Source organism: Nicotiana attenuata, chromosome 7 (assembly GCF_001879085.1).
Source record: "Nicotiana attenuata strain UT chromosome 7, NIATTr2, whole genome shotgun sequence".
In the NCBI taxonomy this organism is placed as follows: domain Eukaryota; kingdom Viridiplantae; phylum Streptophyta; class Magnoliopsida; order Solanales; family Solanaceae; genus Nicotiana; species Nicotiana attenuata.
Window position 1 is genome coordinate 89,477,529 of NC_031995.1, and position 15,610 is coordinate 89,493,138.

Below are 15,610 nucleotides of genomic sequence, written 5' to 3' on the forward strand. Positions count from 1 at the left end.
ACTAGTCAATTTCTCGTATGTTTTGTTTTATGTTAGTATGTGTTTTATTATTATCGGTTCGGGAGGCTGGCTGTGCTATCATGCTATTGAATTTCATCATCCAACAACTTTACACAGAAGTTGGTTGCTGCTAGCTTCTCGCCAATTTTTGTTGGTGATCTAGGAAACATTCCAGTGACGCTTTGCTCCCAATTTAACAAAATTCAAGCTTTTCTGATGATCCTTACTATTTGGAGAAACGGGTGGCAAATAACAGAGTAGAAATAGATTTATAAGGAGCCATTAACTAAGTTCACCAATTACAGCAATTCTCCCCCCCCCCCCCCCCCCCAAGATTGATTACATAAGCTTGTACAGGTTGTTCTTCCTATATATCAAAAACTCACCTTCAAGGTAACTAAGCAGATCAAATAAAGATTTTTCAGTGGCCCCGTTGAAGTGCTCCAAAAGATCAGAAAGGGTGACCTGCATATTTATCTTGTTATCCTACATTGTCCTTCCATCAACAAGGAATGTGAAACTTAAGATTTCAATGTCACTACAAAGGACCAGTACTTACCCCATCATCAAAGTTCTTGAGCCAGCTCAATATGGATTCTTCTGTGGCATCCAGAGTCCTAAAACTTTTGACTTCTGCTGCTTCGACCCTTTGGCGTTTTGTAGGAATGAGCAAATCACCTTCACTGGATGCAGCTTCTTTCCTGTTCGTCTCAGTCAGGAGATGATATTCTGCTCCTTCAGTCTTCCCAGGAGAAGCACCCTTTGTACCAGTGACAACAGGTGCTTCAACTATGCCATCATCTCCCTGCACGTCAGATGGAACGTTCTGTAGTATTTCTGATATGTCATTCGAACATTCATCTCCATTGCAACTTTGCTCATAATTGGATGAAAATACTTCAGCTGATACTCCTGCCTCATGCATCGTCAAGTATGCCTTTATCTGACCATAACTTACCTGCTTGTCAAGAACAATTATTTAGCTTCAATATGGTTGGCATGCAACCCCACATACCTCAGCTATAAAGAGTGCACTACAATTACAAACAATCTATAATATGAGTGATTTCAACGTAGACCTCACCTCTTCTGGTAACTCAGTTTTGATGGGCTTCAATTTTTCCTTACCAACTTTTGAGACAGCATTCTGGATGCTCAAGAATGTCTCTCTTGTCAGCCCAGTCTCCTCACAAAACCTGGTCCAATTCATTTTGTATCCCTCTCGTGCAGCTTCGAGTATATACTCTAGCACAGTTTGTTCCTTTATTGCCGCTGCTCTACCAGGAAAATTCTACATGGAAAAGAATATGTAAGAATTGTAATAGACAAGCCGGAGTTGCATTCAATAAATCCTAAGAATGACTCACAGCAATTTCTTTGAACGTAAGACCATCCTCATGCCACATCTTCCATGCTTCAAATTTTGCTGGTGTTAATTTTTTACTGCTTGGAACCGTGACAATCTTACTGGGAACAGAGGTTTGGCTGCTTGAATCCCCATCCAAAGAAAGATTGCAAGCTTCTGATAGACGCTTAATGCTTTGAAGAAAATTATCCCCATACAGTTTTATGAAATGCTGCAACAGAATTGAGATATCAACTCCAGCAACACCAAACAGTCAGATAACAATAGCGTGCACCAAAAGAAACAGATGCAAAATCAGTTATAACATTCAGGAATCAAAGTAGAGTCTAACATAAGATAATCTTTTGCAGGATGCGTGGTTCCAGCAATAAAGATGGCACCAAAAATAAAGCAGAAAGGTGAATCATGGATCAACCTCCTGATATGGTGCAACAGGGAAAGAGAACAAACACAAAAAGTAGGCATCTGAGCACAAAAATTATAGAAAGGAGCTTACACAGAGTTTGACAAGTGACGTAATACGAACATCACAAAGTTAAACAAGGCCCTTAAATTACCAGGGTTATCTCACACAATTTGCAACAGTTCCCATTATACTGAATGCATAATTCCTTGGAGTTTCTGGTATGCGTCAACCAGTAAAGCAACAGTTGCAAGTATTTAGATACCAGTATTCAACTACTAAGTATACCTGGTTGACACCATCTATATTAGCTAGTCTTGCTTTTGTAGAAGGCCTGGTCAAGCTTATCCTTTTCAATGTTTGGTCTCCACAGACTGCATACCTGGAAGTGACAACTGGACAAATAAATTTGTATCTCACTCTTATCTATCCAAGACAAATACTTTCATAACATGCATGTAGCAGCCTTTGTAATTCAAATATCATCTGGGTACTTGTCAAGGCAAAATTCCACAAGAATGAGCTGCGTACTATATTATGTACTTACGGAGCAGTTCCAGTAGCTCTGGCAAGCTTAATTCTCTCTTCTATAAGCATTTTGTACAATTGAGTTTCAGCCTGAAAATAATTCACAAGGAAAAGAGATATATTAGTGTGGGCACCACTCGATTTAACCATACAGAAGTCAAGTTTTGGAAGTTGAAATGTCTGAGCCAAACATTTGGATAGCCTGTGAAATTATGGATATGCACTTTTACGTGGATTATACATTGTTTCAAGTTCGAGTTCAATTCTGATTTGTAAGGAGTTTCAAGCATTATATGAAGTTCAGTAAGTAGCTAAGATGTACATGAAGCATATTAGAACATCCCAGCAGCTACGGCCAGCTGAGGATGTTTGATAATTGAGTTCTGCCATTTTGCATAAGCAAGAGAACTCTGAGGCAGAGAACTAAGATCTGGAGGGGTTAATTAAGTTCTTTGCTGCATAAAGTTGGCAAATGTAGGATTTTAAGTAAGCAGTTTCAGCCAAGTGCTAAACAGAACTGCAATTGTAACCGGCAATGGAGGCGATGTCGGACTTGAAAGGCAGATCTGCCTGCAACTCCTAAGGCCACACTTTTTTCTTAAATGATTGGACAAAACAACCTCATTTTGTGTCAACTTTTTCTAATTTTAAAAAAGAAACACGAATTACAAAATAAAAACTATTTTAGATCAAGTCGTCGATTGTCTCTTCAATGAATGCAAACACTCTGATTTATTGGCATTTTTTTGAGTTGGGTGCTCTTTGAGAGGTCAAACTTCATTTAATACAAAAATAATTCATCAATTCCGTTAATTTAAAAAAAGTTTTACTACTTTAACAATTTATCTATTTAATTTAAACCAATTTTACTTTGAACAGATTTAACATTTCATTGATTCGTAATGAAATTTACTTAAACCCAAAAAACCTGTTTAATTTATCCAAACATTTATCAAAATCTAGCAATTTATTATAATCTTATAATTCTAATTGTTTATTAAACTCCAACAAATTTAATGAACTTATAAGCTTTTATTGTTTGTGAGCACCAAATTTATTATATATAAAATACAGTCTTAAAAGAATGAGACTAAGATCTTTGTTTAATTACTTATTCACAAACAAAAACATGCTCAAAAGAATAAGAATAATATCTCTGTTGGATTACTCATTAAACTACCATGTCTTTAGATAGAGTAAAAACAGTCATGCCTTCTCAAAAAAAAAAAACTATAGTATTACAAAAGCCCACCAGCCCTATTGTTAAAAGCTTTTAATCCAAACATACTTACATTAAATGAGGTAAAGTAAAGAGGAGTCTTTCCCAATTACTGTGTCTCCAATTCCTATTGCAAAATGCATGTGCCTCTAGGACAGTTATATCCATTATCTATTTCTAAAATGGCCTAAAAGGACAAATGGAGAATGGAGTGACTCACTCCTATCTCTCCTAGAGAATAAATCACCTTAATTAGTGGAGCTGACGCTCGTTAATGTATTAACAGGTTCAATTTATGCTACAAAACATAATAGAATTAATTTACACCTATATAGAGACACATTTTGATGAAGCATGTTTGGGTGAACCCTAACCCTCTTGCATCAAGGAGGTTCTGCCCCTGATTCCGTATTGGATAGAAGAACCAGTATATAATTCCTTTCAGGACTTGGAAGACACTAATATGAAGAAAAGAATAGTGATGATACAACAATTAGGATTATATGAATCACACAATTGGTGACTGAAGAAAAGGAATAAAGAAAGAGCACATACTTGTGAAACTCCTTCAAATTCCTTTGAAGCCAAACCATCGATTTCACTCACTTCATTGGGTGTATCTCTATTTTTCTCATCAAGATCCATTTCAGGAGTCTCCGGCAAAAACAGTGGAGGTTGATGATCAGGGCTGCTTGATCTTAGAAACTGCAAACCCTTTTCACTGACACTGATGCATGAATTTTTAATATTCTGTCATTCATTTGTAGATACACAGCAAGATGTCTAAAAGGATTTAAAGAGAGGATCCACAGTTGACGGAAGTATAATATGAAAATGTAAAATAAATCCTAGTAGAAGTCAACAGACATATAAGGGAAGTATCTACCTCACAGTTTTGTACATATCTTTGAAGGTTTCTACCAAATAATCTGCAACAAGGCACATTGTTTTGTTAAAATACCTTGCAATTCAAAGTTGATGAAAGAAAAAGGCCTTACGCTTAATACTTAGCACTATCTCACAAGGAAAAGGAGCAACCGTTCGAAAGAATATATACGCTGAAAGCTATGACCCTCCATCCAGTATAGATACACTGAAGTCTAGTGGTATGAGGCGCAGCTTGTGATGTGTGGGTTAGGGGCACGTCAAGGATTCGGTCTACCTCAGACAAAAGCCTGGTATTTAAGTGAAGAAGGGTAGATGGGCATATTATCCACTAAGTTCGAAACCGTGCTCCACCGGGCCTCAGGGTATTTCTAGGTTATCAAAAAGAGCACCCATAAAAAGATTCAGGTGTAAATCATGTCTAACACTTTCTTGCAAATTTCCCTTCTTTTTTTCCTTGATAACCGAGAAACCTCCGAGGAGCAATTGGCGCATGGTTCGGACTCGGCAGATAATGGGTCCGCCTTTACAATTCTCCACTGAAAAAATCACACTCTTGTCTGCAGCAGGTTTCGTACTCGTGACATGTGCCTAACCCACTCATCACGAGTTGCGCTCTTACCACTAGACCAAACCTAGGAGCTTGCCAATTTCTCTTTTTTCTAACACTATTATCCCATGGATCAGGTAAATGCTATAGATTTTGTTGATTCCAGATGCTTTATCTTCTTTCTTCTAACAGTTCAGAGATCCGGGGGGAAAGAGACTCTGAGGTATATCAACTGCATTTAAAAGCATGACTGATAACAGCTGCTCATACATACCACGTGAAATCAATTGGTAAGCCAGTCCCTTCCACCAATTTGCAGATAACTCCTTCCCAAGACCATGAAATGGAAGCTTATCAAACTGAGCGTCAACAATTTTCTTGGTCTGTCATTCAGAAAGGGTTAGTACAAGGAGCTTGGTGTCTTAGGCGCTCAACTAAAGTTGAACCAGTAATTCTACAGACAACTTTTAAACATTCAACTACACGCAATAAGGATTTCTGTTGACAAAATGAACAATGCTGACACCCTTATATCTGAAGTTCAGCACCTGATCCTTAATAAAGGGGTACCAAGCTTTTTTACACACCTTAAAACTAAAGGTTCAACTCATCTTAATTTAACCCATAACAGATATCAACTAGAAATATTTAAAGTAAAAGAAAATAACTTTTCCGTGAGTTTGTATTATTTGAATAGAAGCTTCAAAAACTTGGAAGTACATCTCCACATAAAGAATATGATATTGCATCCTGTTTTGTCTGACCTACATTATATTTTAACCGTCTCAAATAGATGGACCCCTTTTAAATTTGTTGCCTTAGAGAATCATTTTTGTTTAATTTGTTTGGCATGTGGGAGATAGCAGAGTGAGTATCGAACATTGCACCTCAAGGATGCAAGCTAGAAACTACTAGTGGGCTCTCAATTAATTCTCCTGTTTACAAGAATTCAAATCAACATTGTTAACACTTGATTATATTTTTTGACATTAATTGGGCATCATTATTCTTTTTTTTTTAATAAAAAAATCATTATTTTGTATCTTACAAATGCTTTTTAATCTTAACTTCAGAAATGCTGATACAATTACAAACTTTGTTGATACCATAACCAAATATAAGATTCAGCATTCATCCATTTCTTCTCCACTCAAAAAAAGGTCTCACCATTGGGGAGACAGGAGTATTCAAGAATTCAGTTAGTGTTAAACATAATTAAAACATATTCTTTTATTTAAGATTTTAATGAGAGCTTACTCGAGATCCACGAAGAATGCCTATGGGCAGATTCAAGCCCCAACGGCCTCCACATGACTGAATACAGGCCATAAGAAGAAATGCTTCTCGGGACAAGTCCTTTTCCTTCATTGAGCTAGTGCAAATATCACAGTTTCCTGGAAACAGCATACAGATTCATTTCACTCTCTTTAAGTAATTGCTCGTACCTCATCCCCAAGTATAGAAACCCAGAAATGTAATCAACCAGTCTATTTAAGAGGCCCATAGCATAAGACCCATCAGAACATTTTAAAACAAAAATATTTTGTCCCATTCAGTTCTTTTTCTTCTTTAAAGTGTGTCGGAGATTAGTCAATGTTGTAGAATCAGACACTAATTTTATGCAACAATGCTCTGACCTCTAAAATGTGAAGTTAGACAAAACAAAATCCATGTCCTAGATGCTTTGCGCTCTAAGTTGACACAAATGTTAAAACTCTTTTGTAAGATCCCAATTACGTAAACAAGACATCCTTCTATGTCAGTAACAAATGACTATTCTTGATTTTGTGTTGGTAACCAATAATAATGGCACAAAATCAAGTCAAACATAAACATCTTGAAAAAATACCAAGATATTCCCAGGAAAAGATAGATTTTGATAGAGATCATACCACAATCATCATGGGCATACTTATCCGCAAAGTAATCCAACAAATATTTTCGTCTACAAGTTGACAGCATGCAGTAATGTTGTGCAGCAGAAAATGCTTCCATAATAGCTTTTCTTTGAGCTGCCTGGCAAGTAGTCACAAATACCATGATGTTCAACAGAACTAAAGAGACAAATGCAATATATGGTCCATTTTGGAACCAGAAAGAAGAGCAACATACTGAACGAGCTTCTGCAGAGTAGAAATCAGCTTTTGCGAAGTCACTTCTTGTGTAGTAAAGCCAGCAAACTGAAGGAATACCATCTCTGCCGCATCGTCCACTTTCCTGGTAGTAAGACTCCAGGCTCTTTGGGCAGCCGTAGTGTATCACATACCTTATGTTTGGTTTATCTATACCCATGCCAAAAGCAACAGTTGCAACCATGACATAGAATTCATCTCTGATAAATGACCTGCAATAAGAAATGTATCCCATACTTCACTCATGAGGCCATAACCAAACGCTAATGACACAAGAACAACTAATAAGCATAGCAAAAGAAAGGCAGATAAATTGGTTTCTGTGACAGACTTAGAAAGGCCAATTAATTGCCCGTGCTAGCTTCAAAAGCAGAAGAGCTAAATGAAGAAGGATGAAACCTATGAGCCTCCTCACGTGCTTTATTAGCCATTTGCCCATGGTAGATTCCAGCTTTGATTCCTGCCTCATGAAGTGATTTGAAGATCTACAAAAACCATGATAATGGTATCATACGTCAAGTCACTAGGTCCTACTGACATTGAATCACTAGTAAAGCATGATGCACTGTTACGATATCATGAGAATGGAAACGCATCCATTTGACTTGACACTATCACGCAACAAGGACCAACAGTCTGTTGAAATCATCAGAACCTAGCAGACTAGCACGTGGAGAGACAGAATAAAGGAAAAAGGGAAACTACTAGACAGGAGGAAAAATAAAGTTCAGCATTTTCTCAACTGAAACAAACTGTAAGTTCCAAGCAAGCCAAACTTCATGCATCTAACCACAAAACCTTGGAGAAGGAAGACATTGAAATAAAAAGCACAAGGGACTAATATTTGCAATACTTTCTACTCATTAATAGGTGTATTAAATCAGATAAACCGGTAACGTCCTAGTGGACATGACAGAGGTGAGATGTGACCTCTTCAGTGTCTTTGACAGTTGTACAATATATTATTGTTGAATTTGCGTTATCCACATATTTAGAGATCTCCTCCACCAGCTGATCAACAAATTGAGAACTACGACTAAAAGATTTGACTCCATAGAAAAGATTTTTGCGATCAAATGAGCCAATAGCAACATGAGGGTCTTTCATCTGCAAGGAGTTCATAATGTCACTCCGAACTCTGAAAAGTAAGAAAAGAATAAAATTATTCGTCCAAAGCTTCTAAGATCTAAATAAAGAGAAGAAAAACTAAGACAAACAAAGTGGACTGTCAGCTTATATATACAAGTCTAACAAAGCTATGGTGCACATTCAATTTTATTATTACCCAGTAATATCAAGACTAAAGCACCTCATGCTATGAGAGACGTGAATAAATTCTTGACAAGGATTAGAAGTTGCAAATAGTTTAACAAAAAACATAGATAGCATAAACCTGATCCGGCTTAACTTACAACAGAAGCTGCATAATACACAAGCATGCTTGTAAAATTAGAACAATTAGTCAAGAGACAGCAAAAGTTAACATAATTCAATTGACTGTTAGATACAAGAGTACCGTGGTAAAGGATATAATTAAGGCTGATATCTCAGAATAAAGCTAGCTATTGAGCTTGAATATCAATTTTCCTCTTATCACTGGGAAACGACCAACTCACCCTAATAAATGTCCATCTAAAATACAGTTGTTTATAACATCAAACACTGGAATCCCAACCAAAAAGTAGAAATTAAAATATTAAACAGTGTTTGGTAGAAAGTTTACTGAGTGGTCCAGATACTAACAAGCAGCAAGGAAACAAAATTATGAGATGGAATGAGTGTAGAGAAAGAAACTATATCCAGTTAGATCCTGTCCACCATGTTTCTGAAGCAGAATATGGCCCCGAAAAATTAAAAGAAAAGAAGAAACTGCAGAAGTTGGGAAAGCAAAAGTAAAAAAAAACAAATTACAGAAGTTGAAAAAGTATATACTTTTCTGTAGCAGTTGCTGTTAAGCCAACAAATGGAACATTCAAAAGAACATTACGCAGCTTGTCTAACTGTTTATACTCCACCCTGCAGGAGAAAAAGAAGGTCCATGAGACAATAGGAAAAAGGGCAAGGAAATATCATTTACAAGGCAGAAGCAGATTAATACTACAAGAGAGAACCAAAAAGCCCAAGCAATACTGAATTGAAAGAGCAAAGAGATAATGAAGAACCATACCCTACAAGGCAGAAGTAGATTCCACAAGGAAGAACAAAAATATCTTGAGGAACGATGCTATAAATACACTATTACTAACATCTTTCTTCATGCTTGTAGAATTCAATATTCATCTGAAGAAACTTTCAAGCTAGAGCTACAAGAACCAAAGATGAAGGTACATTCAATTCTCAATCCATTTATAGAATAGTGCATACATTTGTAGAGAATGCACTTCAAGGAATTGAGGTCCACTGATTAGTGCAAAATTATAACCTTAACCACCATGTGTGCTTCTTGTACCTTTTCAAGTTTTCCTATCTTACACAACCACATATCCGTCTTAACATTTGCATTTTCGCGATATTCATCATGTGGGCATTTGGGTCTAAAAAGGTTCATCATTTACTGCCACATAACATTGTTTGATGAAGACTGCCACATAACATTGTTGGTCTCAATACCACTCTATACGACTTGCCTTTCACTTTGTTAGGTATTTTTTCAAACAGTAAAGAGAAATTTCATTAAGCAACAGCACTAAGATGCAAAAAAACAAAGAGAAATTCCTTCTAACAGTGAAAGGAACCAATAAAATCTATCAGTATTCAGCCTCCTGTACATATTCCAATACACACCAAAAATACAACAAAAAATACAATTAGTCCTGATCCTTTTCTGATAAGGTAAATAATTTTATTAACAATTGGGGACTAACCCCGTATACAAGCCGTATACCAAAAAAAGAGAACCTACACCAAAATATAGTTCTCAACAAAAGAGATCCAATCCCCTACAATTAGTCCTGATCTTAAGCATGGAGTAAGCACTTCCTTCAGAATACCTCTGGTTTATCTTTTTCCACATTGTCCCTCAAATGCATACAGAGATGGCGTTCCATATTATCTTCCCCGAGCTTTACTCTGACCTCTTTAGCCTTAGCAATCTATCAGTTCCATTGTTGTTCCAGGCATAGTCCAAGTCATCCCCAGTGTGCTTAGGAAAAAGGACCATAACTGGCTTGCTTTACAGCAGTGCAAATTACATGGTTAATGCTTTCACACTCTTCTCATAGGTAGCATCGATTGCACAGCTGGACTCCTCTCTTCTGGAGGTTCTCTTGGGACAAGTGCACTTGATGAGACACCATCCAAGAGACAAGTTACTTCCAGAGGTGCTTCAGATTTCCAGAACTTCTTCCACCTTGCTGCATTGTACCGTCCATCCCTTTTTGTAAGACATAGGAAGCAAGCCTTAAACAGTAAACATCCCCATTCCTTGTGCCTTCCACACAAGAATCTTCTGCATCAGAGTAGCTCTTTGCACTCTTCTAGAGTCCTAAGAAAATGCTGCTACTTTCTAGCTCCAAGTAGTTCAAGTTTCTTCTGAACCTCACATTGTATCCTTTTACATTGCATTGAGATTAATTTGTATTTACTCACCAGATTATAAAGCTGATGAAATTGCTCCTTCATGGGGGTATGCCCCATCAAGTCATCATGAAAGAAGGATAATCTTCTATCACCTATTCACAAGGAAATTTCTTCTCACTGGTAATTTATATAGAAGTTACATATACTGATAAAGAAAAAGGAAATTCTTCTGTCATTTCCAATTTAAAACCCACTATTTTCTCAAAATCAGGCCACATGACCATAATATTTTTCCAGCAGCCCAACTTATAAGTTCCTGCGGGTGCTTGGGTCCACCATTCTCCTTGCTTTCCATATTTCTCTTTAATCAAACATATCCATAAGGCATTCTCCTCTTTATTAAACCTCCATAGCCACTTCTTTAGTAAGCTTCTATTTTGGAATCTCATATTCTTTATGCCCAGTCTTCCTAGTCTTTACCCATCATATTAATTTCCCATTTCACCAAGTAGTAAGATTTCACATTGTTAGGTATCTCTTTCTAACGCATAGCACTCCATCAACAGTAACACTGCTGCAATTTAAGTAATAAGATTTTAATTCTATATATTACAACTTCATTCTTCCTCTATCATTCAATTATCCAGTCAAACTGAGTCTGAATATTTGAACTGTCTACATTTAGGCACTGCAATTGCATTCTCACTTCACCTACATCCCTCTTGGGAAATGGGGACTATACTTCCAGTATTATGTCTTACTCCTGCTTCTCATAAAATCATTACACTCTAGAGTGCCTCTCCGTATGGAGACACTTAAATAAGTGTCTCCAGAAGCAACTACCACTAAGAAGCAAACTGGATCCCAAGCAATTCAACTACCACTGTTACACATTTTTCAGCTCGGAAAAATTGCACAACTCAGAAAATATAATCTTGAAATTTATTGATCTTCAGCCACTGCTATCAGTACCTCTAAAATTGGTCTTTTTATCTTGAAGCAGCATAGCCATACACGCGCAAGATACTCAAGTAATACATTTGCTAATAACCATGGCAGATGGACCAAAGAATCCGTGAACAATTCAAATGTCAAAATACAAGGATAATGTGGTGCAATCTGACCTGAAATCGTGACCCCATTCTGAAATGCAGTGTGCTTCATCAACAGCCAACAGACACATCCCAGCTTTCAGCAATCTTGACCAGAAACTGCAGCACGTTCCAAAAGTAAGGGTGGAACTCATTCATATGTAAAAGAAGCTAAACCCATTGGAAAAAACATCTTAAGATTCTTAACTTGAAAATCCTCATTACTGCCAGGATAAAAACCTCGCTAAGTGAATGGCAGAAAACAACAAAAACATCAACAAAAATAGTAAACAGTAGTCAGTGTAAAACCTAGCCTAACTGTTTACTGAAAGTTCCAGTGTTTTTCACATGAGCCAAATTGGGCCATCTAAAGACTGAAGTGAGACTACATGAAGTAGGTGAACGTGAAATTGAAGGAATCCATCAACAACAGTGGAGCCTAACCAGTTATACACAACAATCCTCTTGCCCGCAACTTGATATAAGAACTCATGCTAGGAGCATAAATAACTCTGAGATATATATTAAAAAAACTTTCAAGTTTTTTATATCGAAAAACCATTTTGTTTTGATGAAATTCTTCAGCAAGATATTAGCTAAATCACTGATTCAGCTATGCTACAGAAGTTATAAGAGTAAATAAGAACTTCCATTAGGTATTCATGGAATTAGAAAGACGTGTTTCTAGATTACAACCTGTTAGGAAGCGCACAAGCCTTTTCCGGAGTCATATACAGAACGTCATAGTGACCCAACTCAGCATTTGTCTGCACCCCACGATCAGTCTGAGCACTTGAAAGATAGTCAGCTTTAATCCCCCTTTGCTTCAACGCCATCACCTACACCAGGATAGAGTATCTTCACGACATCTTTTTTATGCTACCAGAAAAAAGAATATGACACTAGGTTTTTTACCTGATCTTGCATCAAAGAAATGAGAGGACTTATAACTAAAGCAGTCTTTTCGGAGATCAATGGGGGAACCTGATAGCTTAAACCAACAATTCAAGCAAAAAGGTCAGCCCATGTGTGTGAGTGTGTGTGTTTGTGGAATGCTTAAATATTGACAAAAGGTTGAAGCATACCACAATGACTTGCCACTACCGGTGGCCATTACCACCATACAGTCCTTTCCATCTAAAATTTTCTCAATAATCTCCTTCTGATAAGGTCGAAACTCTGTGTACCCAAAATATTTCTACACCCATTGGAAAATGGAAATTCCATCAAGTCACGTACGTAGAAACGCACTAATACTAATAACATAACTAAAAGGTAACACATTTTTGTGGGTAGAACAACAAAACTTCAGACAGAATTTTAAGCTGAAATCAGGAAATTAAAGATAGATTAATGAAGGGGAAAGGGGAAAATAGATGAAAAATGAGAAATTGAAAAAAAAAAACCTTAAGAGTCGAATGCATTTCTTTGTTTGGCGTTATCGTCGGAGGCCGTAAGAGGAAGAGGAGCGAATCGTCGTCAACTTCCTCACTGGGATTTTTTACTTTGCTGGTAACTGGGAATATTTGGTACTAAGTACCCGGAAGTCTGAGCTTGGGCCTTCTCTTTTCGCGCCATTTCTTTGAGCAATTATAGAGTGCCACATCTCTTAATTAATTAGTCTTGGAATATTCCAAAATTACAATCTACCCCCCTTTCCTTCGTAGGAGTAATTTTTAGAGGATCAATGAAAACTCATAATATTATGGTTCAAAATTGTGAACTTTTGATTATTGAACTGTCATGATAGGAACAAATCTCTTCGAATAACACATCTACAATTGTAGTAAGTAGTTTTATCGGAGGGGAAATAACTAATTTGTTATTTATTCATAGAGCTATAACCAGATATTTTACTAAAAGAAATCCACATAAATAAAAATAAATAGAAAAACTTCAAATGACACCAAACACAGTGTACTTGTTCTCTACCAAACTAAACGTGAACATTGCTTTTGTGTAATAAATAAAATTTCAAATATGTATCGTTCATGGAAACACGAGATGCCACCAGTTACTCTGTTAATAATCTATCTATATATAAAAGAAGAAGCAGAAGAATATAGTAATGCCAAGTGGCATAATCATATTTCAACAAGTGTCATATTTTGGACAAATTTCCAAAAAAATTGGAGTTTAAAATTATTTGAAACTAGAAAACAGGCCAAAAAAGGCTCCAAAAGACGGTTCATTTCTTACTGCACTTCAAAATTAGTCTTGAAAGCCAAAATAACTACTAGAAAATAGGCAAAAACAAAAAGAAGGCTCCAAAAACGGTTCATTTTTTCCTGCACTCTAAAATTACTCTTCAAAAGCCAAAATAACTGCTAGAATTTTTAAAAAAAAAAAACTCTTGAAACCGCTGAGATCCTAAAACCAAAGCCCCCAAACTATCTTTCTTTCAGCTTTTCTTTCTTTGCTTATTCTCAATTTATATTCTTATATCCGAATCTATCTTTCTTTCTGCTTTTTTCTCTTTCCTTATTCTCAATTTATATTTTTGTATTATTTGAAAAATTCTTCTTCCTTTTTCTTGGCAAGAGGTTTTATAAATGTTTAAATGGACTGAATTGCTTAGGTTTTTTTAAATTCCAAGGTCTTAAACTAACTATGTTAAATGCAGTGATTGAAACTTATAATGGGTCAAACTCTGAGAGCACAACCCAGAAGGTATTTTTTTGGTAAGACAAATCTCACTTGATTATTGATATTTTATTTGTATTGTATGGATATAGAATATTTATTTTCATCATTATATTAGTACCCTGAAAGTTAGAGAATTTTACTGTTATTTTAGCTGCTAAAGTGTTTTGCTTCTACAATTGGTTTTCTATTGCGTTTTGATATAAGTTTGAACCGGTGTGAGGCGACACTCATTTTCTTGAAGATGAGAGTACAAAAATCTCTGCCAGGAAGTTGGCTGATCATTACAGCGCGAGGACCAACCAAACTCTTGAAGAGCGCGAAGCAAGTGCTATCATTCATTTAAAAAAACTTTAACAATTGGGTGTGTGTAGTTTATTCATGGGAAAAGTTCTTCTGCATAGTTCATTACTAATAAGGTTTTCTGGCATGTTAGATCAACAATGTCTTGATTCAACTTTATGCCAAAAGAGGGGATGCAGTCCTTAATCTTGCTTGCGGGAAGGTAGTTCTTGCCTATTGTGTATCTCAATTATTTGGTAGTGCGACCTGTTAATTTATCTAGGTGGTAATAAACAAGTCGTCAATGCATCTTATATTCAAATGTCTTTCTGTTTAAACCAGGGTGATGATCTTATTAAATGGGATAAAGCAAAGATTGGATATGATATTGGCATTGATATATGTTTCCGCTGGATGAATATAATATTTTTGTGGCTTTTTTGCACTTGCCGCTTCAAGTCTGAGCTTTCTTTCAGCAAGCTATTTATATTTTATTGAACTATTTATATGACTTTCTAGAAGACGCGCCATCTATTATTTGATCACTTATAATGTGGAAAGACGTTTTAACCATTATTTAGATGTTCTGCCGTTCAACATTATTAAATATTATTCATTGAACTTTTGAACGCTACTATGCTATTAGCAGTAGAAATGGTGCTTTCTTTGAAGTTTAATGGGGTTAGTTTAAGGTGGGATTTTGCATCCCATCTTTAACTCATAAAGGAGTTGAAAAGGACAAGTAAAGGAGAACAACCTGTTTTCGTTCCAATTTTGTGATTCCGTAATGATTTGGTGCCACTAAATTCCATGTAATCAGTCAGATTTCACTCATTATATCGATCGTTTCATGTTTCTGTTTATTGATTAAGGCGATAGTTTCTTTCAACAACCTTTCTTACTTTTAGTAAAAGATGACCATCTATTATGGTTTGACCGAAAATTTGTGATTATTTAATATATAGAAGAAAGAATTGTGTGTTGCTAGCCCA

At 36.2% G+C, this 15,610-nt stretch overlaps 1 protein-coding gene across 1 annotated transcript; it reads right to left on the reverse strand.

Moving 5' to 3' along the window:
* Window positions 332-13,316, reverse strand: LOC109229449 (ATP-dependent DNA helicase RecQ-like). The gene is made up of 20 exons (XM_019394888.1): window positions 13,100-13,316; window positions 12,779-12,891; window positions 12,609-12,684; window positions 12,390-12,532; window positions 11,727-11,813; window positions 9,016-9,099; window positions 8,014-8,221; window positions 7,483-7,568; window positions 7,064-7,295; window positions 6,844-6,967; window positions 6,209-6,345; window positions 5,226-5,334; window positions 4,403-4,445; window positions 4,072-4,243; window positions 2,317-2,387; window positions 2,058-2,151; window positions 1,368-1,577; window positions 1,085-1,291; window positions 560-958; window positions 332-465 (listed from the first exon to the last, which is right to left on the reverse strand). The coding sequence occupies exons 1-20, from the start codon at window positions 13,115-13,117 to the stop codon at window positions 340-342; spliced, it is 2,739 nt and encodes a 912-aa protein (XP_019250433.1). The 5' UTR covers window positions 13,118-13,316; the 3' UTR covers window positions 332-339.

Excerpts from the sequence above, each read along its gene's own strand:
- LOC109229449 (XM_019394888.1), bottom strand. Across the intron at positions 8,222-9,015 it reads ACAGCAACTGCTACAGAAAA|AGTTCGGAGTGACATTATGA; the intron begins GTATATACTTTT and ends CTTACTTTTCAG. Across the intron at positions 7,296-7,482 it reads GCACGTGAGGAGGCTCATAG|GTCATTTATCAGAGATGAAT; the intron begins GTTTCATCCTTC and ends TTCTTATTGCAG.